This window comes from Stenella coeruleoalba, assembly GCF_951394435.1.
Source record: "Stenella coeruleoalba genome assembly, chromosome: 14".
NCBI lineage: Eukaryota > Metazoa > Chordata > Mammalia > Artiodactyla > Delphinidae > Stenella > Stenella coeruleoalba.
Window position 1 is genome coordinate 81,603,392 of NC_137160.1, and position 27,739 is coordinate 81,631,130.

Genomic DNA, 27,739 nt, shown 5'->3' on the forward strand with positions numbered 1-27,739 from the left:
CTTCCATTCTGGCTCTCCTTACACTTGGTCTGGGGCACTCCAGGTTTACACTGTCTTTGCTACTAATAATCCTAGAGAAAATGAGTTTTTCTTTCCCAACAGTTCCCACAAAAATCCTGTAATGTTCTCAGTGGCCTAAGCCATGTGACAATCTATGAACCTATCACTGCAGTCAAGGGATTAGATTACACTGTTTAACCAGCTCTGGATCACTTGCCCGCCCTGGGAGCTGTAGGGATGGGCAGGAGATGAGAGTGGGCTGAGAGTGGAAGAGACCTGGCTTCCCCAAAGGGAGAAAATTGAGGTGCTACTGCCAAAGGGGGAATTGTTGCTGGACAGGCAAAAATTACAGTGTTCTCTATAGTTATATCTCCAATAGAGCCAAAGTTGGGCTCTGGAAGTCCTGGAATAAAAAGCAGATCATTCTTTTTTTTTTTGGCTGCATTGGGTCTTCGTTGCTGCACGTGGGCTTTCTCTGGTTGCGGTGAACGGGGGCCACTCTTCATTGTGGTGTGCAGGCTTCTCATTGTGGTGGCTTTTCTTGTTGCGGAGCACGGGCTCTAGGCGCATGGGCTTCAGCAGTTGTGGCTTGCGGGCTCTAGAGCGCAGGCTCAGTAGTTGTGGCGCACGGGCTTAGTTGCTCCGCGGCATGTGGGTTCTTCCCAGACCAGGGATCAAACTCATGTCCCCTGCATTGGCAGGCAGATTCTTAACCACTGTGCCACCAGGGAAGTCCTTTTCTTTGTCTTTTTAATATTTATTTATTTAGGTTGCTCTGGGTCTTAGTTGCAGTGAGCGGGGTCCCTAGTTGTGGCATGCATGTGGGATCTAGTTCCCTGACCAGGGATCGAACCAGGGCGCCCTGCATTGGGAGCGCGGAGTCTTAACCACTATGCCACTAGGGAAGTCCCCCAAAGCAGATCATTCTTGATGTCCCCTTCCAAATACCCTCCACCTTTAGCCTGTGCTTCTCCCAATAAACATCTGCCGCCTACTCAGGCATGTCAGGCAACAGTGGTATCTTTTTATGGAGCCAGTTCTCTCCAACTTTAACAGATTGTCAACCCCACAAGGACAAAAACCTCGACTGTCTTTTTCATCACTACATCACTAGTGCTCAGCCCCATGCCCAGTACAATAAATATTTGTTGAATGAATGAATGCATGGATGGTGGGTGGACCTTCCAGCAGTCGAGAATTTGGGCTCCTCTCACTCATGGAGAATTTTACACTACTCAGAGCCTCTAGAGTGTGAATGATAGAGTCAATTATATATGTGTGGCCCTGTGCTAAAGGCTGAGGATGCCAAGATGAGAAAGTTGTCTCAGCCCTGCAGGATCACAAAGCCTATTGTGAAAGATACAAACAGGAGTGTGCTGGAGCTGGCTTGTACGAGCTCTGAGCCGTTTCTGCTCATCCCTTCCCAACTCCAAGTTCACTGATGTTCTATTGGTAGCTTGAAATCAGCTAGGGTGGGAGTATTTATACCACAATAATCAGTAACTCCTACAATATCAGGGCTTTTTGTTTTCCTGGAGAGCTGGTTATTAAATGTTTACCAACATACCACTATGCATAACTAAACATATAATTATATCAGAGTGAGAAGTATTACAGTAAATGCCACGGGGTCTCTTTTGTTTTTTGTGGTTTTTTTGGCCATGCCACGTGGCTTGCGGGATCTTAGTTCCCTGACCAGGGATCGAACCCGTGCCCCCTACAATGGAAGTGCAGAGTCCTAACCACTGGACCACCAGGGAATTCCTTCCACAGGGGTCTTAAGAAGGGAGAAATTCTTCCTGGAGAAGCTGGAGAATTTTGGAAGGTTTTTCCCAGTGGATTGCATTTCTCTTCATCCATCATATTGACCCAAGCAAGAAACCAGAGCCTCTGGTCCATTGGCCCACTGACTCCTTTGGTCCCTGTAGTCACTGATCCCCATTTTTCATTCCTCTCTTTCAGGCCTGCACTCTTGGGCAGTGCTGAAAACTTCACTGTGCTCATCAAGAATAATATTGACTTCCCCAGACACAACTACACCACGTAAGCACCCAGAATGTCTGGCTATATTAGTTATCTACTGCTGTGTAACAAATCATCCCAACACTTAGAAACTAAAAGCAACAAACTTTAGTTTTCTCACATAGTTTCTGTGCATCCCAGAATGACATCTGGGTATGACTTCACTGGGCGGTTCTGGCTCAGGGTCTCTCAGGTTGCAGTCAAGCTCTCATCTCCAGACTGGACTGGGGCTGGAGAATACTCTTCCAAGCTCGCTCACACAACAGTCAGCAGGAGGGCTCAGTACTTCATCATGTGGACCTCTCCTTCAGACTGCTTGGGTGTCCTTAGGACATGGTGGCCAGCTTTCCCAGAGCAAGAGATCCAAGCCAAAGAGCAAGAAAGTGAGACAGTAACCAAGATGAAAGCCACTGTATTTTATAATCTAATCTCAGAAGAGACACACTATCACTTCTGTCGTATACTATTGGTCACAGAGACCAACACTGTACGATATGAGAGGAGAATACACAAGGGTGTAAATCCCAGGAGGCAGAATCATTGGAGGCCCTCATGATGCCCAGGTACCATATTGGTTCACTCTTATGAAAGAGATGGATCCCAGTTTTCAATAGAGATGTTTGTTTGTTTGCTTTCCATTATGTGCAGGAGAAACATCTTGCCAGATATAAACGTCACTTGCACCTTTCACAAGACTCAGAATCCACAGTGTCCCATTTTCCGACTAGGAGATATCTTCCAAGAAACAGGAGATAATTTTTCAGATGTGGCAATTCAGGTTGGTGATGTCTTTGTACAGTGGGATGTGGGGGGCTGGGTCAAGGGATGGAGGATGACAAATGGCCAAGAGGCTGGACCACTGGGTCTTAATAATATGCTCATATTTATTGAGCATTTTGTAAATCCATGCACGGTGACAAGGACTTTTCCTGTATCACCTTATCTAATCCCACAACAACTCTATGAGAGACACTCAGTGTATTCGTTTCCTGTGCCTGCTATAACAAATTACTACAAATTTTGTGGCTTAAAACAACACATTTTTTTTTTTATACTACTGGAGGTCAGAAGTCCAAAATGAGTTTCACTGGGCCAAAATCAAGATATCAGCAGAGACATGCTCCCTCCGGAGGCTCTAAGGGAGAATCCATCTCCTTGCCTTTTCCACCTTTTAGAACCGCGTTCCTTCCATTTCTTGGCTCACAGCCCCTTTTTCCCGCTTTGAAGCCAGCAGTACAGCATCTTGCTTCAGTGGTCACATTGATTTCTTATTCTGTGTCAAATCTTGCTCTGCCTCCCTCTTATAAAGACCAGTGTGTCTTCACAGGGTCCACCCAGATAATCCAGGATAATTTCCTCATCTCAAGATCCTTACTTAATCACATCTGCAGTCTCTTTTGCCATTTCAGGTAACATATTCAGAGGTCCAGGGATTAGGACCTAGGATTAGGAATATTTGGGGGACCATTACTCAGACTACCACACTTGGATTAGTCAGGATTCTTCTGGTTGCAAGTTATAGAAATCCAACTCAAATGATGTAAGCAAAAACTAAATCAAAAAGTAATTTGGGGGCAAATAATAGAAACCAAACTCAAGTGGATTAAGCAAAAAAGGAACCATATTAACTTGTGTAAAAAGACCAAGAAAAATGAACATTCTAGTATACCCAAGGCATCCTCCTACCTTGGGAGTTTTCTCTTGCTGTTCCCCTCTGCCTGGAACAGTCTGTCCCAGACATAGCATTAGCTGCCTCCTACACCTACTTCCAATATTTACTCAAATATAAGCTCAGTGAAGCTTTCCCTTACCGCTACATTTAAAGCGACAATTCCCACCTCTATCCCAGCATGCCCTATGGCCCTTTCCATGTTTATTTTTATCCCTGGCACCTAGCATTATCTGACATACTATATATTTTACATACCCATTTGTCTGTTGTCTATTTTCCCTGACTAGAATGTAAGTTCCATGATGGCAGGGACATTTAGCTTTTTTTTTTTTTTGGGGGGGGGTGGTTCATTTTTGTGTAATGTTCAGCCCATAATGGACACTCAATAAATATTTGTTGATTGAATGAAGAGTATGATAGATTTAGGCATAGCTGCCTCCAGGAACTCAAATGATGTCTTCAGGAATCTGACTCCTTTCATCTCTTGATTGTTTCCTTAATGATGATGTCATTCTCAGGCATATTCTCCACATGTCAAAGCAAAGCCACCAAAGCTCTAGCACTGTGCTATCCAATACGGTAGCCACAAGTCACATGAAGTGACTTAAACTTAATTAAAATTAAATAAAATTAAAATTTTATTTCCTTGGTCATACCAGCCTCATTTCCAGCATTCAATAACCACTGGCTATTGTACTATACAGCATGAATATAGAATATATCCATCATCGCAGAAAATCCTATTAGACAATGCTGCTTTAGACTTTCACACTCTATAGCTAGTGGTCCCAGTCAGTAGAGGACTTCTTTTCCTATGGTTCTGGCAAAATGTCTCAGGAAGAGCTCTGATTGGTCTACCTTGGGCCACATATCTATCCTGAATTAATCACCAGGTCCAGAAGGGAGCACTGTCCTGATTGGCCAGGCTTGAGTCATGTGCCCACTCCTGGGGCTTGGAGAGGACATAGCCCCATTCAAACCACTGAGAGTTGGGAAAGGTGTTTCCCCAAGGAAATTCCAGGTAGTTTTCCCAGAAGGCGGCAAATTGGATGCCAAGTGACAAAGGCATTAGATATTCACTGTAATATGTAGAGTGCTTGGCTTAGTGCCAGACAAAAAAATGGCAGTTGTGATTATTCTGTATTATTTCCCCTTTCTCCAAGTCAGAGCCTCCTTGCTACTCATTTCTGTATCCTCAGTATCTAGCATACTGTCTTGAAATGCCTAAGTTCATTTATTCAAAGACATACCTTTTTTTCACTTTTAATAGTTTCCAAATCAGGAAGTGCTTTCAGTTGATGGAGTCTCACAGTTTAATTGACAGCATTTTTTTCTTAGAGGAACATTAAGAAAAAAAAAAAAACCCTATGTGTCTTACAAGCAATGGTGTCTAAGATTCAGTGAAATATGATAGTCAGTACTCAAAAACATGTTTGTAGAAAAAAAGAAGTACCGAGTATAGGTAAGAGATTAACAGATTCTTTAGAAGTTTAGAGGAGAAAGGTCACCATGAATTGAGGGGCACAGGGGTGGCTGAGTGGGTGGGGAAGGATGTTTGCTGGGTCTTGAAGGATGAGGAGGATTTAGCTAGAGAGGTGAGTGGAAGAAACATTTCATTGGGAGAAAAGGTCAAGGGCCAAGATTTAAAAATTCAAAGCAGATCGAGCAACTCCACTCCTAAGTATGTACCCACGAAAAATGACAACATATGTTCACACAAAAACTTGTACATAAATGTTCACAGCAGCATTATTCATAATAACCAAAAGGTGGAAGCAACCCAAGCGTCCATCAAAGGATGAATGGATAAACAAAATGTGGTATGCTCAATCAATGGAATATTCTTCCACCACAGTAAGGAATGAAGTACTGACACATGCTACAACATGGATGAACTTTAAAAGCATCATGCTAAGTGAAAGAAGCCAGACATAAAGATCATATATTATATGATTTCATTCATATGAAAGTTCAGAATAAGGAACTCTATAGAGACAAAAAGTAGATTAGTGGTTGCTTAGTGCTTGAGAGAGGGGTGGTAACTAAAGTTTACATGTTTTCTTTTGGAGGTAATGAAAATGTTGTAAAATTGATTGTGGTGGCAGTTGCACATATACGTGAATATACTAAAAACTGTTAAATGCACAAGTTATGTGGGCGAACTGTATGTGAACTGTATCTCAATAAAGCTGTTTTTTAAAAAAAGAAATGAAAATGCAAAGTGTGTTTAGGGAAAAGCATAGAGATTTCAGAATAAGAGCTTTCTCCAGGGGTGTATTGGGAGATAAGCAGAGAAGATGTGATGGAGCACGATGAATTTCAGTCTAACAAGTTTCAGCTTAAACTTTACTGGGGGGTGGACATTACACGTGTCTGATTACAGGAGTGGTTTGTTGAAAGTTATATTTTAGGAAGATAAATTTAACGGTGGCGTGTTCCCGGTGGGAGGAGGAGCAGGGAGATGCGCTTGTAGCTGCCACAGCACTAGTTGTATGAGTTAGATAGGGCTGCACCTATGGCTCTGAAATTTTTAATCAGCATTTTTTTTTTTTCCCTCAAAAGCCAACTTTTCCTTCAGTGGTCATCACTATGTAGGGAGATGTCTGATGGCTGCATAACCCATGTCCAGCGGGACTTAGAGATTGTCTCTCGTTGTCTTCCCCAGGGAGGAATCATGGGCATTGAGATCTACTGGGACTGCAACCTGGACAGGTGGTTCCATCACTGCCGTCCAAAATACAGTTTCCGTCGCCTTGACGACAAGACTGCCAAGGAGTCCTTGTACCCTGGCTACAACTTCAGGTAACAGTGCTCCAGGTCAGACTTGCCCAGTGACTGGCCACCCTTGGATCCCCAGGGACCTTCCAGGCCTGGCTGAATTGTATCCCCAGCAGCCAGCAAGACTAGTTTTGGTTGCCAAGGCAACAAGAGGAATGTAAAAGACTTCCTCTAAGAGCTAGGCAGTGACTGAATTTTTGTATGAATTATTAAAGAATTGCACACTCTTTGTAAGATAAAAACAAAACTTGGGAAACAGAGAAAAGCATAGAGAAGAGGATAAAAATCACCCATAATTCCTCTATCCTGAGATAATTGAAGATAACCCTCTGGTGAATGTTCCTTCGTCTAACCAATTGTTTTGTGAGGCTTATATGAGATCATATCACATTTACAGTTTGGTATTCTGGGGGGGGGTTCATATGCCAGGTCACTCAAAATTCTTTGTGACCATCACATTAATTATCATCGTATTCCATTGTGAGTGTAATGATAACGTTAGCTACAACTTAGGGAGGGTATTCTACATACCAGGCATTTATATCACCATCACTAAACCTCACAACCACCCTGGAAGGTAGATATTAGTGTCCTGGGGAAAGCTGAGAAAGGTGAAATGATCTCCCCTAGACCCACAGCTAATAGTAGAAGCTCCATAATCCTAACCTAGATCACCAAGACCTTAAAACACACCCTGTCCCTTCCATCTCATAATTTTCTCACCATTCCGCCATTATTGGATATTTGGGGTATTTCTGATTTTTCTTTATAAATAACTCTGTAGTGTATATCTCTGTACATATATCTTTGTTTGAATCCGAGATTATTTCCTTAGGATAAGTTTCTAGAAGCAGAATTATTGGATCAAAGGTTATGAGCATTTTACCATATGCTTTCAGGTTTTAAAAATATTATATGGCTATATTTTTCATTTCTCGGATTTATATTCAGTTCTTTTTCAAAGCCACCTATTACTGTTTCAGTGAGATCCATTCTTAGCTTATGGATCCTACTCCTTTTGTCCAATCTACTGTATAACCCCTTTCACACTGAACTGTAGCAACTTGGATGGGATTTCTCTTTGTGGGGCTTTGGAATATTTGTTGGTGGACTTCGGCAGAAATGATCTTGTGCAAAGTTTTGCGTGTGCCATGGGATATGGAGACATTCCTCTGGGGTGACAATTTAATTTTGTAGTTGTTCCTGCCAGGACTGTATGGCATCTATCAATTACAAACCAGTTTTTAGTTTAATTTATTGGTGCTGGATGTCTTCACTCCACTAGAAGTATCCCATCCCTGCTTCCTTGCTAAGTTGGGCATCTGCAGCCTCAGCTCCTTTCCCAAGAAGTATGTTAAGACTCTAGCTGCTCAGATACAAATCTGATCTGGTACTCCTAGGGTTCACGTGGCTTTAGTCCCCACTTACCACTCATCTCTAGCACCTGCCCTTCCTTGTTTTGAGCTCAATAATATATTGATATGACTTTAAAAAATACTTTATCTTGCACTTCTTTGTGTAAGTGCAGTGGGGTGCGAGGTGGTGGTGGAGGTGGTGAGGCAGCCTGCCATCTTGATTGGAAATCCTTTTGGTGAGAACATTTTTTTAAAATAAATTTATTTATTTTTGGCTGCATTGGGTCTTCGTTGTGGTGCGCGGACTTTTCATTGTTGTGGCTTCTCTTGTTGCGGAGCACGGGCTCTAGGCACGTGGGCTTCAGGAGTTGTGGCTCACGGGCTCTAGAGTGCAGGCTCGGTAGCTGTGGCGCACGGGTTTAGTTGCTCCGCGGCATGTGGGATCTTCGCGGACCAGGGCTCGAACCATGTCCCCTGCATTGGCAGGCGGATTCTTAACCACCGTGCCACCAGGGAAGCCCAGTAAGAACATCTTAAAGACTCCTGATACCTTGGGTAACATTGCTTCCTCACTGCAGTTTTGTCTAATTTTTAAGGTTCTTTGTAGTACATCGCCTATGCTTCTAGCTTCTGGACTTCAACCCTATGAATTCACTAGAATTCTGGTTCATTTTAACTCTTGAGCTGGCTAGTGCTGGTTTTGTGCTGATCTATTCTTGTTTTGATGCTCTGCACAGTTCAGTCCTCTGCTCCTGACTTTTTCCCATTGGTGATCTTGTGCCCCTAACTTAGTTTCCATGTTACCTCCTACGTCTGGATAATTTTTTCAGCCTGTTCCTACAACACTGGGCCAGCAGTAATTTGGCCTCTCAGTTTGAGGCTTATAACACAGTCTCCATGACCTTTCATTTCCTGTGGGAATCAGGCAGGGTTCTGTGACTGTGGTTATGGCTGGTCATTTTGTGCTCTGGTTCCAGACACAAAGCAGGCTTTTGCTGTTTCGTTTTCAGAGAGAGTTGCTGAGTATATCGCTCGGTTACACAATTTGCTTAAGAAGCTGGTAGGATGTTGATACTGGCATTCTTCATTCATTTAATATACATTGAAGAAAAAAATATTTGTTGCCCCAATGGGTATACATTGGTAAACAAAATAGACAAATTACTGCTTAGCATATATCCTAATAGGACATGACTATACATATAAGACAAAAATATAATAAAATACTCCAAGTCAACATCATTAGTCACCAGGGAAATGCAAATTTAAACCACAGTGAAATATAATGACATGCCCACCAGAATGACTAAAATTAAAAACACTGGAAATTCCAAAGGTTGGCAAGGAGGAGGAACAACTGGAATTCTCCTACTTTCCTGGTGGGAGTGTAAAATGGTACAACCACATTAGAGAATTGTTGGGAAGTTTCTTATAAAGGTAAACATACATCTATCTTCTAAACCAGAAATCCCACTCTTAGGTATTTACCCAAGAGAAAGGAAACATATCTCCACAAAAAGATTTTCACATGAATGTTCACAGCATCCTTACTCATAATAGGCAAAACCCAGAAAGAACCCAAATGTGCAATAACAGGTAAATGGAGAAATAAATTGTGATGTATTTATATAATAAAACACTACTTAACATAAATAAAAATGGAAGAAATTACTGATACACACATCAACATAGATGAATCCCACAGACGTTACATTGAGTGAAAGAAGCCAGACCTGAACGAGTACATTCTATGATGCCATTTATTTGAAGTACAAGAACAGGCAAACTTATCTGTGATGATAAAAGATAGAACAATGGCTGCTGGGCTGGGGTTTGGGGGTAGGAAGGAGGAGTAGGAACCAATTGGAAGGGAGCACAAGAGTTTTCTGGGGTAATGGAATGTTCTAGATGTTGGTAGGGATCTAGGTTACGTAGAGTATTCATTTGTCAAAACTCATTGAATTGAACCCTTAGGACTTGTGCATTTTATTATTATATGTTAGTTATACCTCAAAGAACAAACAAATCCAACAAAACCATTTCAGATGATAAATACTCCAAAGAAAATCAAACAAGATAGTGTGATGGGGGTATGGGGAAATGCAACCGGAAAAGGCCTCTCCAAGCACAGGATAGGACCCCCATAGGCATCATGCACTTTCCTGAGGACTGAGCTTTCCTAGTTAAGAAGAGAAACTGTACACATAGGAGTCCATGTTAGGGAATCAACTTGCAAACATATTAGCTTCTGTGAATACTTTTAGTACTAATGGTCTGGACCAGTGGTTCTCAAAGTGCGGGTCCCCATATCAGCATCATGTGGTATCCTTCTAGAAATGCAAATTCTCAGGCTCTACGACAGACCTACTGAATCAGACACTCTGGGGATTGTCTTCATAAGCCTTCCAGGTTATTCTAATGCAAACTTAAGTTTGAGAATCACTAATCTAGACCCTCGATACTCAAATGTGATCCTGGAACCAGCAACATGGGCCTCACCTGGGAGCTTGTTATGATGTACAATCTCAGCCCCGACTCTCAATTTACTGAGTCAGAATCTGCATCTTAAGATTCCCAGGAGATTCATGTGCACATTAAAATCTGAGAAGCACTGGTCTAGACTATATTTTCTAGCATCCCAAACATACTTCCTTCTTAGATGATTCATCTGACTATATTTTCTTTCTACAACCAGGTTGCTAGCTGCCTGGGAGAATGAATAAAATAAAGTGTCTACTTAATCTGAGCATGCAAGTACAGGCCAAAGTACACATGCACGTGCAAACACACACACACATTCATTGCTTCCTAACCCTTCTGCTAGCACTCTTATTGAGTTCTGGAAGGGTCTACTTAAGCAAATGGCTTTATTTATATTTTATTTAAAGCAGCATCATTAACTGGCAAGCAGGCTTCAAATTTTGTTTTTGTTTTTGTTTTTGGCCTGCACAATGTTCTGAAAGTTGAGACATTCTACGTAAAAATATGGACTTCCTACTTTTTTTGAAAATTAAACTATTTGAAAAAAATCAACCCATTTGACAACACTGGCTTCATATTCCACAGGGAGCACTCAGCTAGAACTGAGTATCAGTGGTTCCCTTTAGAAAGGCCATGTGGCTCTTGGTTTGCCATGGTCCTCACCACTCCTTATTGCCTCTTACCTGGCTGCATCACTCATTTCTGTTATCTGGCCCCTATAGGCATTTGTGTTTGAGACCCTTGGCTAAAGACTGGCTGAGATCAAGATGTAACAGGATTTTGCTTTCTCCGGGTCAGTGGAATTTCATCCAGGGCCCTGAAACCAGCTCCTAGTTTAGGTAATGTTTTGATCATTCCCAGCTGCTCTACTGAATAGGCTTGTGGCCATTAGCAAAAAGAGAGGCCTGGATCAGTGGTCCCCGACTGCCCTCACAGGCTGTTTTTACAGCAATCAGCAGACGCATGCAGGGCAATGTACCAATCAGATGTTAGCAAATGTTCTTCAAGTCGCTGAGCTAAGCCTAAGAACATTAGCTCCTGGAGAGATCTAAGCTTTCTGAAGAACTGGTTGTGATGTTAATATTCTTTTAGAACAAAGTTTTAGAGCATTGGTTCTCTGGAATAAGCACCAGAAGAAATCTTTAGCCAAAAATAAAATGTCAAGATCTGACGGGTAACTGGACAAGTTATTGTCAAATAGCCACACAAAAGGGAAGGAAGTTAGAGGTTATATGAGGTTTATGAGAAAATATAACTTTCTAAAACAGGAAGTTGAAGGAATTGATCACGTTGCAGAATTTTGTCCTTTACCAAAAGATCCATGGCAAAAGATCCTTTTTCAATTATTCAGTTTATTTACAAGATGTGTAAATCAGGGAAGTCCCACACAGAATAGAATGCCTGATGTGCTTCTCTGCTTCTCAGAATGTGTGTGTGTGTGTATTCATTTCCTATGGCCGCTATAACAAATTACCACAAACTTGATGGCTTTAAACAACAGAAATTTATCTCTCACAGTTCTGGAGGCCAGAAGTCCAAAATCAAGGTGTCAGCAGGGACATACTCCCTCTAAAGTCTCTAAGGGAGGATCTTTCCTTGCCTCTTCTAGCTTCTGCTGGCTCTAGGTGGTCCTTAACTTGTGGCTGCATCCCTCCAGTATCTGCCTCCGTCTTTACATGGCATTCTCCTCTGTGTTTCCGTTTCAACTCTCCCTTTCCTTTTTCTTATAAGGATACAGCCATTGGATTTGAGACCCACCCTAAATCCAGGATGATCTCATCTTGAGATCCTTAACTCATTTACATCTGCAAAGATCCTATTTCCAAATAAGGTCACATTCACAGGTGCAGGGGTTAGGCACTTGGACTTATCTTTTTGGGGGGCCATTATTCAACCCACTACAGAGTGTAAAAACATCCTTGCCCAGGGCCTGGTGTTCTGAGTGTGGCCCACTGATCACCTGCATCAGAACTACCTGGTACCTTTCCTGGAAATACAGATTCCTAGAAACACCTCACACCTTTTGAAACCACCCTTTGGGGGTGAGGCCCAGGAATCTGCCTTTTGAACACACTTCCCAAGTGATTCTTGCCCTCAGTTTGAGACCCACTGTACAAAGACCCTGAAAGCAGAAATTCAAGTATTTACTATACAATGTTAACCTTCCAGCAAAACAGCTTGCATAGAGAGATAATGCAACCCTGGGGCATGGAGTGGTGATGCATGCTTGCTTTGTATTTTAAAAAACAAATCAGTTAATAGAGCAGAAGAAAGTACTGTCATGGAGTGAGAACGATCAGATGCAAAGAAACTGAAACCCCTTTGGCCAGAAACAGGCACTGAAGTGCCTGAGAATATCTAACTGATCTCAATGTCAGATCGTGAGTTTAAAAAGAATAAGAATTTCAGATGTTCCAAACTATACTTTGGCAGAGCATCTGTTTTCTTCTCTCCCCACACCTGTAAATAGATTATGAATTAATAACTCAAAGAAAATATATGTCCTTACCTAAAAACAACCACCAAAAGTGGTAAGAGGGAGGGTCAGATTTAAAAGTTTTGTGAGACATGTGGCTTAAGCCTTCCTAATTATTCATGAAAAACAAAACATGACACTTTCCCTGACTGTAGCACTGATGAGGGCTGCATATTTTGGGTGACTGTGATTTGTGCCCAGGTCTTAATTTATAAAGGTGACCGAGTAGTAACACAGAGAAGTCAATGCCCTTGAAAGAAGAATTTCCCGAGAGGTGGGGCACACCAGGTCACACAGGGCCACAGGGAGAAGCACCAGGTTTGGTCAGGGGTTAGCAGGAGAAAGGGGAAAGCACAGCCCAGAGCCTTTACTGTGTTTTCTGTGGGAAATGAAAGGCAGGGCAGGGGAAACAGCTTAGGATTGGCTAGTTTGAGTAATGTTGGTGGGCTCTGGGCTACAGGGGTGGTCTCTGGTTGTCTGGTACCTGGCCCTGGGCAAGTTAGGGCAGGGGAAATGTCGGCTGGGTGTGTGAAAGTTAGATACAGAAGGTGGCTGGAGATATGGACTCAGGATTGGTCAAGAGGGTTTGTAACATGATTTTCACATACTTGCAAAAGCTGGATGGCAGGGGGCATGTAAACAACATTGTCCGCTAGTTTGGCCCTGGTGATAATGGATGCCAAACAGACAAATACAGAATCTTAAGAAAACACAGTTAGAGCAGATTGCTGAGGGGTACCTGTTCCCAATCCATTCATTAGTATCTAAGATTCACCCTCCCCCTCTTTGTTCTAGAAGCTAAACTTTTCCCTCTTAGAGAATGATCAGAGTGCTTGAAGTTATTTTTTTAATTTCTCTTGTTGTTAATCCTGTATTGGTTAAAAATTGTTCATTTTAATCTTAAACTAAAACACAGACTTTCCATCATCCTGTGATGCTGGAAGTAGAGAAGGTGACATGGGGAAGTGGTGCCTTGGTTCAAGGTGAAGAGACAGAGAATTTCATGGGTTTGGATTGTGTTCTTTCCTCTGCCAACCAGAGCAGAGCTAGAAGACGGACAAAGAAGACTAGATCGGCTACTGGTTCGGTTTTTCTTTTCATAAAATACCAGCACTTCCAGAGAGATCTTTATAAATATGTATCCTTTTCCTCCTACAGATATGCCAAGTACTATAAGGAAAATAATACCGAAAAGCGGACCCTGATAAAAGCCTTTGGGATCCGTTTTGACATCCTGGTTTTTGGCACCGTAAGTCTCTTCTCGCATTCAGCCACTGGCATCTCCGTTCCTATGACTGTGTCTTAATTATTGCTGTAGTGTCTCAAAGGGTGAATGTTTCGGTCATAGTCGTTAGCTGGCACTGTGCATCTTGCATGCGGGATCAGAGAGGGGGAAGAAATGTTCTTGTTCATGGACAAGTCATCTAATGAGTACAAGAGTGGGCTTGGGGAGAAAACCTAATACTCAATTTTCAATATACTCTGATGCTTAAAAAAAAGAGAGAAAGAAATTCCTCTGCAAAATACTTTGTAAGGAATCCAATTCAAATGGGTTTAGGAAAAAAGAAGACTTTTTTTTTTTTAGTTCACATAACTGAAAAATCCAGAGGCAATTTTCAGGCTTCGGGCATCATGAATCCAGATGTCTTAACAACATCATCAGGAACCTGCCTCCCTCCATCTCTTACATTTGTTCTCCTCTGTTTTGGTGTCATTCACAGCAGGTCACCTCTATGCAGTGGTGTCAGCAGCTACTTATACCTTAGCAATTTAGCAACCTCAGTGAAAAGAGAACATCTCAGCAAAAGCCTCAGCAGATGCCACTGGCTTTGACTGGCCCAATATGGGCCAGATGCTCACTGCTGAACTGTGACCAGGGTCACTCGCAATGGCTGGTCTTACATCAGCCCTGAACCAGCCCCTTCCCCGCAAACTATATGGACGGAGTATGGACACAGACGGTTCTCCAAAGGAAAACGGGCATGCTGTCTCCAGAAGGAGGGCATGCTGGGTATGCAAAAATCAACAGATGCCCACATACCTTGTCTGACAGCGTATTATTTATGTAACATGGTGATAAGCAGCATGAGATATAGTGAGAGGATACAAAGACACTGAGAATAAAAACCACAGGGACATCTATGGGAAGAGTTTGTGCAGACATTCCTTCCCTCTGTTTCCAAAGTAATCTCAAATCACTTTTAGGGAAAGCTCTTTTGAAACCCTCACCTTGAATGGAATAAAAAACTTTCAATGGTTCTCCTCTCAGTGTGTGAGTTCCAGTGCTTATTTGTTTAAAACATCCATGTTTTCAAGCACATCCTGAAAGGCAGAAGCAGGAGGAATGGGATTCATATTTTCAGTCTCCTTAATCTTTGTTGCTGTGAACACTTTGGATGCATCTGTCAAATTCACGGCACTAGACTCCCTCCTCTGCTGGAACTTACAATTACATGTTAGAGCGAAGAGCATTGCTCTGAATTTCAACCGGGTAACCTTTTGTACTCTGTTTCCAGGGAGGAAAATTTGACATTATCCAGCTGATCGTGTACATCGGTTCAAACCTCTCTTACTTTGGTTTGGTAAGGGATTCTCTTTCTCACATTTTATGAAAATGATTTGGCAAAAGGAAGTTTCACTGACATGGTGCTTGTCTGGGTTTTTCCCAGGCCACTGTGTTCATTGACTTTCTCATCAACACTTACTCAAATAAGTGCTGTCGATCCCATATTTATCCCTGTTGCAAGTGCTGTGAACCGTGTAAAGTCAATGAATACTACTACAGGAAGAAGTGTGAATCCATTGTGGAGCCAAAGCAGGTAAGGCTTGCTGTGTCTATGGGATGTTAAAACACGTGTATGGCCCGTTGGACCACGGAGAAGTTTGCAAAAATAAGGCCAAGGGCTTCCCTGGTGGCGCAGTCGTTGAGAGTCCGCCTGCCGATGCAGGGGACACGGGTTCGTGCCCCAGTCCGGGAAGATCCCACGTGCCGCGGAGCGGCTGGGCCCGTGAGCCATGGCCGCTGAGTCTGCGCGTCCGGAGCCTGTGCTGTGCAGCGGGAGAGGCCACAACAGTGAGAGGCCCGCGTACCGCAAAATAAATAAATAAATAAATAAATAAATAATAAGGCCAAAATCATAGGTGTAATCAATCCCATGGTGGATAATTCTCTGGACTCTACCCCAATCCACCATCTCTCAGATGAATCCTTTAGTTTTAGTGAAGAATAGACACAAAAATGGAGAAGCAAGATATAGGGAAAACAAATTTTTATGTTCCAGGATTTGTCAGTTTTGTCAGATTTATTAAATTGGTTGTGCAAAAAAAGTATAATGACTTTGGAGAACAATTTGTAAATCTAGTAACATTTAAATGGGACATACTTTACAGCCTGGCATTTCCACTTCTCTATACCTGCCTTAGAGAAACACTCACATGGGTACCCACATAGTACACATGTACCAGATGTCCATCACAGTGCTGTCTGTGACAGTGAAGGGGAGCATCTGCCCAAATGTCCAATAGGTGAATGATGATATAAACTATGATAAATCCATAGTAAGGAAGGCCTGGTACCAGTTTTTAAAAACGAGGTAGATTATAATAAAAGCAAACGTTTACATAGCATTTCCAGTGCTACGTATGCATTAACTCACTGAATCTTCACACAACCCTACAGGTAGGTTTATGGGATTATGATTATTAGCAGAACTCTAGATAGGTGCTATTATTATCTCTTTCTATAGATGAGGAAATTGAGGCACAGGAAGGTTAAATAATTTGCCCAAAGTCATACAGTTAGTAAGTGGCAGAGCTGAAATTCCAACTCAGGCAGGCTGGTTTCAGAATCCATGTTTATAACCACTATGTTATAGGTAATGGCATGAGCAAATATCCAAGACATTTGTTGACAGGAAAAAAACAAACTATGGAACAATATATATGGTATGATATATAGGTTAAAAAGCAACAATACACATAAACTAATTCTATGTTTTTTCTACATGTATATATGTCCATTTATATACACACACATATAGATTCTGCATATTTTCTGCATGTATTATACACACACATATAAATGTGTGTGGGGAGGTAATATACGTATAAAAAAAGGTACTGGACACTCATAAAAGTGATAACAGTGGGGGCTTCCCTGGTGGTGCAGTGGTTGAGAGTCCGCCTGCCGATGCAGGGGACATGGGTTCATGCCCCGGTCCAGGAAGATCCCGCATGTCCCAGAGCGGCTGGGCCCGTGAGCCATGGCCGCTGAGCCTGCGCGTCCGGAGCCCGTACTCCACAACGGGAGAGGCCACAACAGTGAGAGGCCCACGTACCGCAAAAAAAAAACAAAAAAGTGATAACAGTGATTGCTTCTGGAAAGGAGCCTAGGATGGGGGAGTGGTCAGAGTGGTCAAATTTTAGTTCACCTGTATGGTTTTGATTTGATTAATTTGGAATTTACTACATTGACTCCATGATTTCCTCCAATCAAAGAGAAGTCTCTGGTATTTAAAAACAACAGAGGGTTTCTTTCTTTCATCCAAGAACATTGCTGTCCTTTTTTAGCAGCTGAATGCACAATTCATTGTTCGTTGTACATGTATTTGCAATTAAAGTAAAAGTTCATCTTTGCAACTAGAATTAATCACCATTTCATGGCCCAAGATGGGATGAAATTTAATGAAAATATAAATAATTTAAGATTCAATCGTATAACTTTCTGGAGATATTCAACCTAGAGTGACTGAAATTGAGGGAACACAACAAAGGAATTTTACATAGCACTTGGGGGACCTACAGATATTAGGCAGTAAGCTGTGGATACTCTAAATCTACAAATTAAGGTGCTTGGGGATCAATTTCTGATTTACCTTTAGACTCGGAATCATTCTTTCTTTGTTAGCAAGAATTTTTGGTTAGCTTGTGTAACAGGTTGTCATTTGGAAATAGGAATAACAGTTGCCTTTAGATATGTTCAGATATGCAATTCGTGATAATTCTGAACTAAAGTTGGTAACCTTTTAATCTTTATTTCCTAGACATTAAAATATGTGTCCTTTGTGGATGAACCCCACATTAGGATGGTAAACCAAAGGCTACTTGGGAGAAGTCTGCAAGATGTTGAAGGTGAAGAAGTGCCAGTAAGTTATTTCGTCTTTTTTTTTTTTCTCGGTCACACCACGCAGCTTGCAGGATCTTAGTTCCCCAATCAGGGATCGAAACCGTGTCCCCTGCAGTGGAAGCGCAGAGTCCTAACCACTGGACCGCCAGCAAATTCCTGTAGTCTTTTTTTCTTTTTTAAGAGAAAACTTACTATTTTATTTATTTATTTATTTATTTTTTGGCTGCATTGGGTCTTCCTTGCTGCGTGCTGGCTTTCTCTAGTTGCGGCGAGCGAGGGCTGCTCTTCGTTGCGGTGCATGGCCTTCTCATTGTGGTGGCTTCTCCTGCTGCAGAGCACGGGCTCTAGGCGCACGGGCCTCAGTAGTTGTGGCACATGAGCTTAGTTGCTCCGTGGCGTGTGGGATCCTCCCCGACCAGGGCTCGAACCCATGTCCCCTGCACTGGCAGGCGGATTCCTAACCATTGCACCACAAGGGAAGCCCAAAACTTACTATTAAATATAAATATATCTAGAAATGTATATAAATCACAATTGATGACAAAGTAAACCACATGTAACAAGCACCCAGATTTAAAAAGTGACTATTACTAGCAGAAGTCCCTTTTATGCCTCCAAATTACTACCTTCCCTTAAAAGTAGTCATTATCCTGTATTCAAGGTTAGTTTTACCTCTTCTAGAATTTTTTTATTTAAAAATTATTTTTATTTTTATAATTCTTTTAAAATTTTAATCCTATAGTACGTACTCATTACATACTCTGTTGAGTGTCTGGCTTCCTTCCCTCAATATTATTTTCGTGAGAGTCATCCATGATGTTGTGTATAGCAATGGTTCATTCTCGTTGTATAATTTCCATTTTATAAACATTCAATTTATTTATCCATTCTATTGTTGAATGAACTACCTATTTGGGTAGTTTCCACTTTGGGGTTCATGCCAGTGATGCTGCTACAGTAAACGTATGGCACCTAAGAGTGGAAATGCTAAGTCATAAGGCAGGTGTGTGTTCAGCTTTAGTAGATACCACCTAACAGTTCTCTGAAGTGGGTGTTCATTTTTTTTTTTTGCGGTACGCAGGCCTCTCACTGTTGTGGCCTCTCCCGTTGCGGAGCACAGGCTCCGGACGTGCAGGCTCAGCGGCCATGGCTCACGGGCCCAGCTGCTCCGCAGTATGTGGGATCTTCCCGGATCGGGGCACGAACCCGCGTCCCCTGCATCGGCAGGCGGACTCTCAACCACTGCGCCACCAGGGAAGCCCTGAAGTGGTGTTCTAATTCACATTCCCCCCATCAGTTTTGGCTGCTGGACATCTTCACTAACTGCGTTAGTTTTCTACAGCTGCCATAATAAATGACCACAAACTAGGTAACTTGGAACAAGAGAAATTTATTCTCTCACAGTTCTGGAGGCCAGAATTCTGAAATCAAAGTCTGAAATCAAGGTGTCAGCAGGGCTGTGCTCCCTTTGAAGGCTCTAGGGGAGGTTCCTTTTTTGCTTCTTCCAGCTCCAGGAGCTTATTACACCTGTTAGGATGTCCAGTACAATACTGAATAGAAGTGATAAGACCAAGCATCTTTGTCTCATTCCCTATGTCAGAAAGAAAGTTTTTTACTTCACTATAGTACTTGCTGTAGGTCTTTTTATTTTTTCCGGCCTCACCCCACGTCTTGCGGGATCCTAGTTCCCAGACCAGGGATTGAACCCGGCCCACCACAGTGAGAGTGCCATGTCCTAACCACTGGACCACCAGGGAAGTCCCTGCTGTAGGTTTTTAAAGAATGCTCTATCAGATTAAGAAAATTCCCCTCTGCTCCTAGTTTACTAAGAATTTTTATCATGAATTGATACTGAATTTTAAAATAACGTGTTTTTTCTGCTTCTTTCCAAATAATCAATGAGTTTTCTTTTCTTCTGTCATGTGGTGCATTACACTGATTGGTTTTCAAATATTAAGCCAACCTTGCAGGAATCTGCAATAACATCAGTTTGAGTGTGATGTATGATTCTTTGTATTTACTGCTGGATTCAATTCCCTAATATTTAAGAATTTTACACCTCTTCTTGAGAGAGTCTGGCCAAAATTTTTCCACTCTTGTAATGTTTTTATCAGATCTGGGTATAAAGTGAACTCCTGTGTGTTGGGGTGGGTGTGGTAATATACACATAACCTAAAATTTACCATTTTAATCATTTTAAAGTGTGAAGTTCAGAGACTTCCCTGGTGGTCCAGTGGTTGGGACTCTGTGTTCCCAATGTGGGGGTCCCGGGTTTGATCCCTGGTCGGGGAGATGTATCCCACATGCTGCAACTGGAAGAGCCCACATGCCGCAACTAAAGATCCTGCATGCTGCAGCGAGGATCCTGTGCACAGCGGCGAGGATCCCGTGTGCTGCAGCTGGGAGCTGGCATAGCCAAATAAATAAATAAATACATAATTTTTTTAAAGAGGAAAAAAAATAAAGTGTACAGTTCAGTGACATTTAGTATATCCACAATGCTGTGCAACCATCACCACTATCTAGCTCCAGAGCCTTTTCACACCCCAAAAGGAAACCTTATATCCATTCAGCAGCCACTACTCACTCACTTCTCCCCAGCCCCTGGCAACCATTAATCTGCTTTCTGTAGATTTCTGTATACATGGATGTACCTATTCTGGACATTTCATGTAAATTGAGTCATACAATATTTGTCCTCTTATGTCTGGCTTCTTTCATTTAGCATAATGTCAAGGTTCCATCCATGTTTAGCTAAACATCCATGTTTAGCATTTGTCAGCACTTCATTCCTTTTTATAGCTGAATAATAGTCCATTGTATGAACATCACATTTTTTTAATCCATTCATCCATTGACAGACACTTAGGTTATTTTCACCCTTTGGTTATTATAATAGTGCTGCTGTGAACATTCATGTACAAGAACCATTCAATTTTAATGTACTTAACTCAGACTTTCTCTGTCTGGTGAATGAAGGTATATGCCACAAAGAATAGACAAAAATGATGGCAATTATGGCAACTTCCACTGGAGGATAACAAATGGATTTTTTCAGAAAAGAGAGCATGGTGAGAAAGGAGAAAGCAGAGCTAAGTCAACAAATAGTTACTGTCTACTATGTGTGGGCACTGTCCTAGGCATTGGGAATGCAGGCAGTAAACAAAGCAAACAGGGCCCCTGCTTTCATGTGGAAGAAGAATCATTAAATAAACATATCAATTCATAAGATCATTTCCTCATAACAAACATAGAACATCATTATGTGATAAGAGAATGACCTGGGAGGAGGGGAACTACCTAGATCAGGTGGTCAAGGCAAAAAGGTCTCTCCGAAGAGATATATGTATTGAGGCCTGGCTTTTCTGAATTTCACTTTCCAAATCTGTAATATGGAGATCAGAACACATATCTCACGAGGTTCTCCAAAAGCTTAAATGAGGCAGTGCTTGCAAAACACAGTCCTGATATATACATTTAATAAATGATAGCTACTAGTATTAATGTAATATTAAATGTAATTTTACAAGTTAATAATAAAGTTAAAGAACCTAGAACCCTAGGGGTTGTCAGTGCTGATGGGTTTGGAAACTTGCCTTTTTCAGAGACCCCCGATGGACTTCACAGACTTGTCCAGGCTGCCTCTGTCTCTTCACGAGCCACCCCCCATTCCTGGACAACCAGAGACTATCCAGCTGCTCAGTGAAGGGGCAACCCCTAGATCCAGTGACTGCCCGAATTGGTGCCAGTGCGGAAAGTGCCTCCCATCCCAACTCCCTGAGAGACAAAGATGGTTGGAGGAGCTGTGCTGTCGGAAAAAGCTGGGTGCCTGTATCACCACCTCAGAGCCATTCAAGAAGCTTATCCTGTCCAGACATGTCCTGCAGTTCCTCCTGCACTACCAGGAGCCCTTGCTGGTGCTGGATGCAGATTCTACCAACAGCCAGCTGCGGCACTGCGCCTACAGGTGCTATACTACGTGGTGCTTTGGCTCCCAGGACCTGGCTGACTTTGCCATCCTGCCCAGCTGCTGCCGCTGGAGGATCCGGAGAGAGTTTCCCAAGAGGGAAGGCCAGTACAGTGGCTTCAAGAGTCCTTACTGATGTGCTGAGCAGTCATATAATATTGCCTTTGCTTGCACCTTGAGCTTCACCTGCAAAGATGTGTGTCCAGATTTTCAGCCACAGGGAAATGTGCTTTCCTCCTCCCCCAGCTCTGTTTGTGTCAGAGAGCAAAGTGACCAGAGTAAACAAACAGCAACTAAACTAGAATCGCTCAGCATGGACTGAGAGTCAAGAGATTCAGATTTATATCTCCATTCTATCCCTAGGAAGTTGTGTGATCCTAGGCCTTTAACCTCTGTACCTCATTTGCCTTATTATCCAATCTATTGTTTCACAGGGATATTAGGAGAACAAATTGAGACAGTGTACACAAACTCTCTTTTTAACGCATAAAGAGCTACATGAATATGAAGCAGCTCATTTTGAGGTGAGACTAGGATAATGTCCAACTATCAACAAACCCTTGGGTCCTGGTTAAAGAATGGGGAGGATTAAAAGTTTTGGCACACATTTTTTGGCATTTGTCCTATAGGACCTGAGGGGTTATATCTCCTCCCCTTTTGTCTTGGCAGCTCTGATCACTTTATCCAATGATAAAGTGATGCTGTGTCAGGTTCAGGGTCTTGGTCTTAAGATGCTGTCAGCTTCCACTTCCTGTCCCTTGAAACTCTTGCTGTGAAGGAAGCAAGCTCCCATGTAAAAATCTGCCTATCCTGAGTCCACCCTGCTGTGAAGAAGCCCAAGCAGCCAAGTGAAGAAGAGAGATGCCCCCAGCATTCAAGCCATCCAAGCCCATGGGAGAGAAGAAGCCTTCAGATGATTCCAGATCCTGCTGGATTCTGTGCTCTGCAACAGGAGAGGCCACAACAGTGAGAGGCCCGCGTACCACAAAAAAAAAAAAAAAGTGAATAGCAGGTTTTAGGATCCTCCTGCAGGATTTCCGTTTCAAGGTTTTGGCACTAGAACGGACTATTTCTTTTTTATTTTTTTCGGACTATTTCTTAACGACAACTATTTTAAAGAATAAATAGAGAACATTATTCAAAATTGTGACTAATGAAGGATCTGTGAGTTTTTTTTTTTTTTTTTGGCGGTACGTGGGCCTCTCACTGTTGTGGCCTCTCCCGTTGTGGAGCACAGGCTCCGGACGCGCAGGCTCAGCGGCCATGGCTCACGGGCCCAGCCGCTCCACGGCATGTGGGATCTTCCCAGACCGGGGCACGAACCCGTGTCCCCTGCATCGGCAGGCGGACTCTCAACCACTGCGCCACCAGGGAAGCCCCGGATCTGTGAGTTTTTAATACATATTCTAAGATTTATCATTTTGACACTTTTTAAAAGTCATTAGCTTTCTACTGTTTTAATGTAAGATAATATGAACAAAAACCTTCTTTTCTGGTCCCAGGATTTCACCTGGCTTTAAACTCAGGAATCAAGTTAACGGGGTCAGATTTAACTCTCATTTTTACTACCTTTCAGAGATATTTTTGAAAAGTGAATTATATATGACTTCTTCAGAAGTGAAATTTTTTACTCCAAGAATTCTATGTAACTGCTACAGATTTCCATTCTGATAGCCTCTGAGCCTTCATATGTTATTTTTTGATGCCTTCCCCCCTAGTGTGTTTCTATCACCTTGTGGAGACCCCAGATGGAGTCAGCATTTGGAATGACAAATAATCACTGGATCCACCTGTTGTTTTCACCTTTCCCAGATGCTCTGGGTGAGAAGGTGAGAGGGTGATGTGTTACATTAACTATGTGCCAAATGTCTGACACTTCCTACAACAGCATGCATCACATTTATATTCTTATTTTTGGTCTACAGTAGAAAATAGTGTCATCGCCAAAGGCATCCCAAGGAAAGTCACATTTTGTAAGATCTGTTTTTTGTACTTAAATCCATTCTCCTGTTATAGTAATTGCACAGTATTCACTGCTTCATCTCTGTATTGGAGATCTGCTTTCTTGTAACACTGCCTGATTTCATGTAGCATTGGTTATGGACTTGCATTCCTCTCTTTAGAGGGAACCATTTTTAAAACGCTTCCTAATTCTAGCTTGGCAATGTAGATGTCTTAACAGTTTTGATAATAAAAAAAAATAACGTGTAATTCGCGTTTACCGAAGTATTCCTTTTACTTTTTCTCAGAAGATCCCCAAATCAGTTAGCTCATTCACTGACACATTCATTCAACATATACGCACTGAGGCACTTTGACATACAAAGATATGTTTTTAGTCTCTGCCCCCAGTTCCTAACACAGAGCTCTTAAATCCCCTGGAATTTAGAATTGTCTTGTGTTCTAATGAGGCCACTCTTGGTGGGCTCCTGGATAACTTCAGGAAGGGAGCTGGTCACCAGAAAGACCAAGCCATGATTAGAAGCTTAGAACTTTCAGTCCTACCACCTTATCCTCTAGAGTGGGGAGGGGTTGCAAATTGAGTCAATAATCGATTTTGACTATGTGATAAAGCCTCCATAAAAATCCCTACACTGTGGGGTTAAGAAAGCTTCCATACTGATGAATACATCCACATTTCGGGAGGGTGGTACACCCCCAACTCCACAAGGACAAAAGCGTCTGCACTCAGAACGCTTCTGGCCCTCACTCTATGTAACTCTTCATCTGGCTGTTCATCTGTATCTTTTAACATATCCTTTATAATAAATGGGTAAATGTAAGTGTTTCCCTGAGTTCTATGAGCCACTACAGCAAATTACTGAACCTGAAGAGGGGGTTATGGGAACCCCCAATTTATAACCAGTTGGTCAGAAGTACAGGTGACAACCCTGGACATGACTGGTGTCTGAAGTGGGGGACAATCTTGCAGGACTGAACCCTTAACCTGTGGGGTCTATGCTAACTCCAGGTAATTAATGTCATAATTGAATTGCAAGACACCCAGTTGGTGTCTGGAGAGTTGGAGAATTGGTTGGTGTGGGAAAACCCCACGCACATTTGGTGTCAGAAGTGTTACGAGTAGATTATAGGTAAACAGGAGTTTTCTTTTAGGCACTTACTAGAGATCAATGATAAATAAGGTTGCCAATCTCATGGAGATGTAAGGAGATGGACATTAATCAAATAATTCAAACAAATATAAACTTGTAACTTATGATGAGTATCATGATGAAGAAGGTAAAAGATGCTCTGAGAGCCTATAATAGGGGAACTTGACCTATTTGGGGAAATCAGAGAAATCTTCCCTGAGGAAGGAGCTCTTCAGCTGAAATTTGAAGGATAAGTTCTAGATAACTATGTGAGTTGCGGAGGAAAGAGCATTCTAGGCCAAGACAATAGCATGTGCAAAGGTCCTGGGGCTGACAAAAAGCATAGAAGGTTTGCAGAATTTAAAGGAGACCTGTATGCCTGCTCCATAAATAGTATGGGGAAGTAAGGAATGAGATAAGACTGGACAGGCAGGGGTTGGACTGCATAGAGCCTTGAAGGTCATGGCAAGGAGTTTTGTCTTTATCTTAAGAAAGACCAATGGAGACCCATTGAAGGGTTTTAAGTAGGAGCCTGGTAAGATTATATTTCATTTTTAAAAGATCATTCTGATCGCCAAGAGTGGTGGTAGATATAGTTTTAATTTTCATTTCAGTCTTTCCCTACTCTATGAAACACATGTCCCAGATTTGCAGCAAAATGGACTGATTCTTTTTCCTCTCCTGCTCCTCCTCTCCCAGCAGTGAGAGCACCGAGTCCTAACCACTGGAACACCAGGGAATTCCCATTATGCCTTGATTTTTAGAATATCTCCTGTCCCAAGTTGGTGGAGATGAGAACACTCGTTGAGCTTTGGGTCAGGGTCAAGAATGTGCCAAATCTAGAGACAAGGGGCAGTCAACAGAGCCCACAGATGCATTCCATCCTGTGGAGTAAGGCCTAAAATCAAGGTCTAATATTACGTGCTGCCTTAACATCTGGTGAAATCAGGAAGGCCTAGTTTGGCTTAACTGCAAGTTTTTCTTCTTGGTCTGATTGAAAATGTCACCTAGTCAAACAACCTTCCTCATCAGATGGACCAGATGCAGTTTCTGCTGATCCCTGCATAGTGGATTTGCGTTCCCCACCAGGCCATGGAATTATCCAAAAGAGCCAACGACATTCTCCTGTGGGAACCACAGGACACCTCACCCTCCGGATACTACAAAGCAAGCTTGCCTCCCACTGCCTCTGGTTGTTCACTCTGTTCCTAAATGCTACCCCCATGTGACCCTGCAGGGCATGTGGTGTCCTTCTTCCCTGTGCTGTGAGTATATGTGACCAATGAACTGCTGTCAATTTCAGCTGTCCAGTGCTGGGTGTCATATGTTCAGCCATCCTCATACCCCTAGGGTGGGAATCCCTCCCTTACCAATGCGGTGAAGAGGAGGTGATTAAGATACCCTTAGGGGCTTCCCTGGTGGCGCAGTGGTTGAGAGTCCACCTGCCGATGCAGGGGACACGGGTTCGTGCCCTGGTCCGGGAAGATCCCACATGCCGCGAAGCGGCTGGGCCCGTGAGCCATGGCCGATGAGCCTGCGCGTCCGGAGCCTGTGCTCCGCAACGGGAGAGGCCACAACAGTGAGAGGCCCGCGTACCACCAAAAACAAAAAACAAAAATCAACAACAACAACAACAAAAAAAGATACCCTTAAAGCCAGTTGCCCTAAAAAATTAGAGGCTTGGCTTCTGCGCAGTCACTGTCTGCACAAAGCCCTGTTTCTTAGCGCCCATGGGGAACTGGGACCACTACTCCCATTTATTCAAAGTAACCATTTGAGTGCACTGGGTGTGGTTACACTTTCTGCTACTTGTATGTTTCTCAACCCATACTCTAATCCAATGCAGTCATCATTCCAAGAATCCCAGAGGGTCCGCTGATTGAAATCCTTCTGCTTTCTCTCTTTTAAAAAAAAATATTTATTTATTTATTTTTTTGGCTGCATTAGGTCTTAGTTGCGGCACACGGGATCTTTGTTGTGGCACGTGGGATCTTTAGTTGCAGCATGCAGGATCTTTATTTGCGGCATGTGGGATCTAGTTCCCTGACGAAGGATCAAACCTGGGCCCCCTGCATTGGGAGTGTGGTTTCTTAGCTGCTGGACCACCAGGGGAGTCCCCCGCTTCTGCTCTCTTTTGAATAGATGTAGACATCATAATCTTCTTTCACTTTTACTGTGATCTTTCAGTTTCCTCTTTTCCAGTCCCAAGAGGGTTATGAATCATGTTTCCAAAACAGATGATGATCTGTGGAAAGGATTTTGCATTTCTAACTTCCTTAGTTCTTCTGAATGAATTATGAGGGTCATATGTATGTGAGTCTTCAGGAATCAGAGGTGGAGGCCAACACTAGTCATTTTAATCAAATAATTACCATACTTGACAGGCTTGGATAAGAGCCTTAGGCAAGCCTTAGGCAAGGCTGTTGAGTATAGTAGGTTATGAGTTATTTTATTTCCCCAAGGAAACAAGAAGCTCCTCAAAGGCAATGGGCTTGGTTCTGTGTGTCTGCATGCCTATTCCAGCACACTAGTGCAGTGGGGAAGAGCTGGGACACTGGAAACTGACCACCTGGCTTCAAATCCTAGCCCGCCCACTAATTAGCAGAGAGGCCTCAGTTTACCCAATTCTTAGAAAACTTAGTTGTATCTTTGTATCCAAGGGTTGTATTAAATATTAAATGTTCTAAGAGTAAATGTATGTGAAGCACTTAGCACACTGCCTGGCACAGAGTAAGCGGTCAATAAATGTTAGGTATTATTGGACTTCCTTG

The 27,739-nt window shown here is 42.6% G+C and overlaps 1 protein-coding gene across 5 annotated transcripts in view; it reads left to right on the top strand.

Moving 5' to 3' along the window:
* Window positions 1-24,971, top strand: part of P2RX7 (purinergic receptor P2X 7) — a 55,254-nt gene extending 30,283 nt beyond the window's left edge. For 3 of the 5 annotated variants that reach the window (XM_079942318.1, XM_079942320.1, XM_079942319.1), the window contains exons 6-13: window positions 1,963-2,043; window positions 2,671-2,800; window positions 6,360-6,496; window positions 13,943-14,033; window positions 15,301-15,366; window positions 15,454-15,603; window positions 17,827-17,928; window positions 21,515-24,971. In XM_079942318.1, the coding sequence (XP_079798444.1) occupies window positions 1,963-2,043; window positions 2,671-2,800; window positions 6,360-6,496; window positions 13,943-14,033; window positions 15,301-15,366; window positions 15,454-15,603; window positions 17,827-17,928; window positions 21,515-22,012 (1,255 nt within the window). In that variant the 3' untranslated portion in view covers window positions 22,013-24,971. Of the gene's footprint in view, window positions 1-1,962; window positions 2,044-2,670; window positions 2,801-6,359; window positions 6,497-13,942; window positions 14,034-15,300; window positions 15,367-15,453; window positions 15,604-17,826; window positions 18,284-21,514 lie in introns of those variants that run through there. The other 2 variants (XM_079942321.1, XM_079942322.1) reach the window with 2 other exon arrangements.
* The last annotated feature ends 2,768 nt before the right edge of the window (window positions 24,972-27,739 follow it).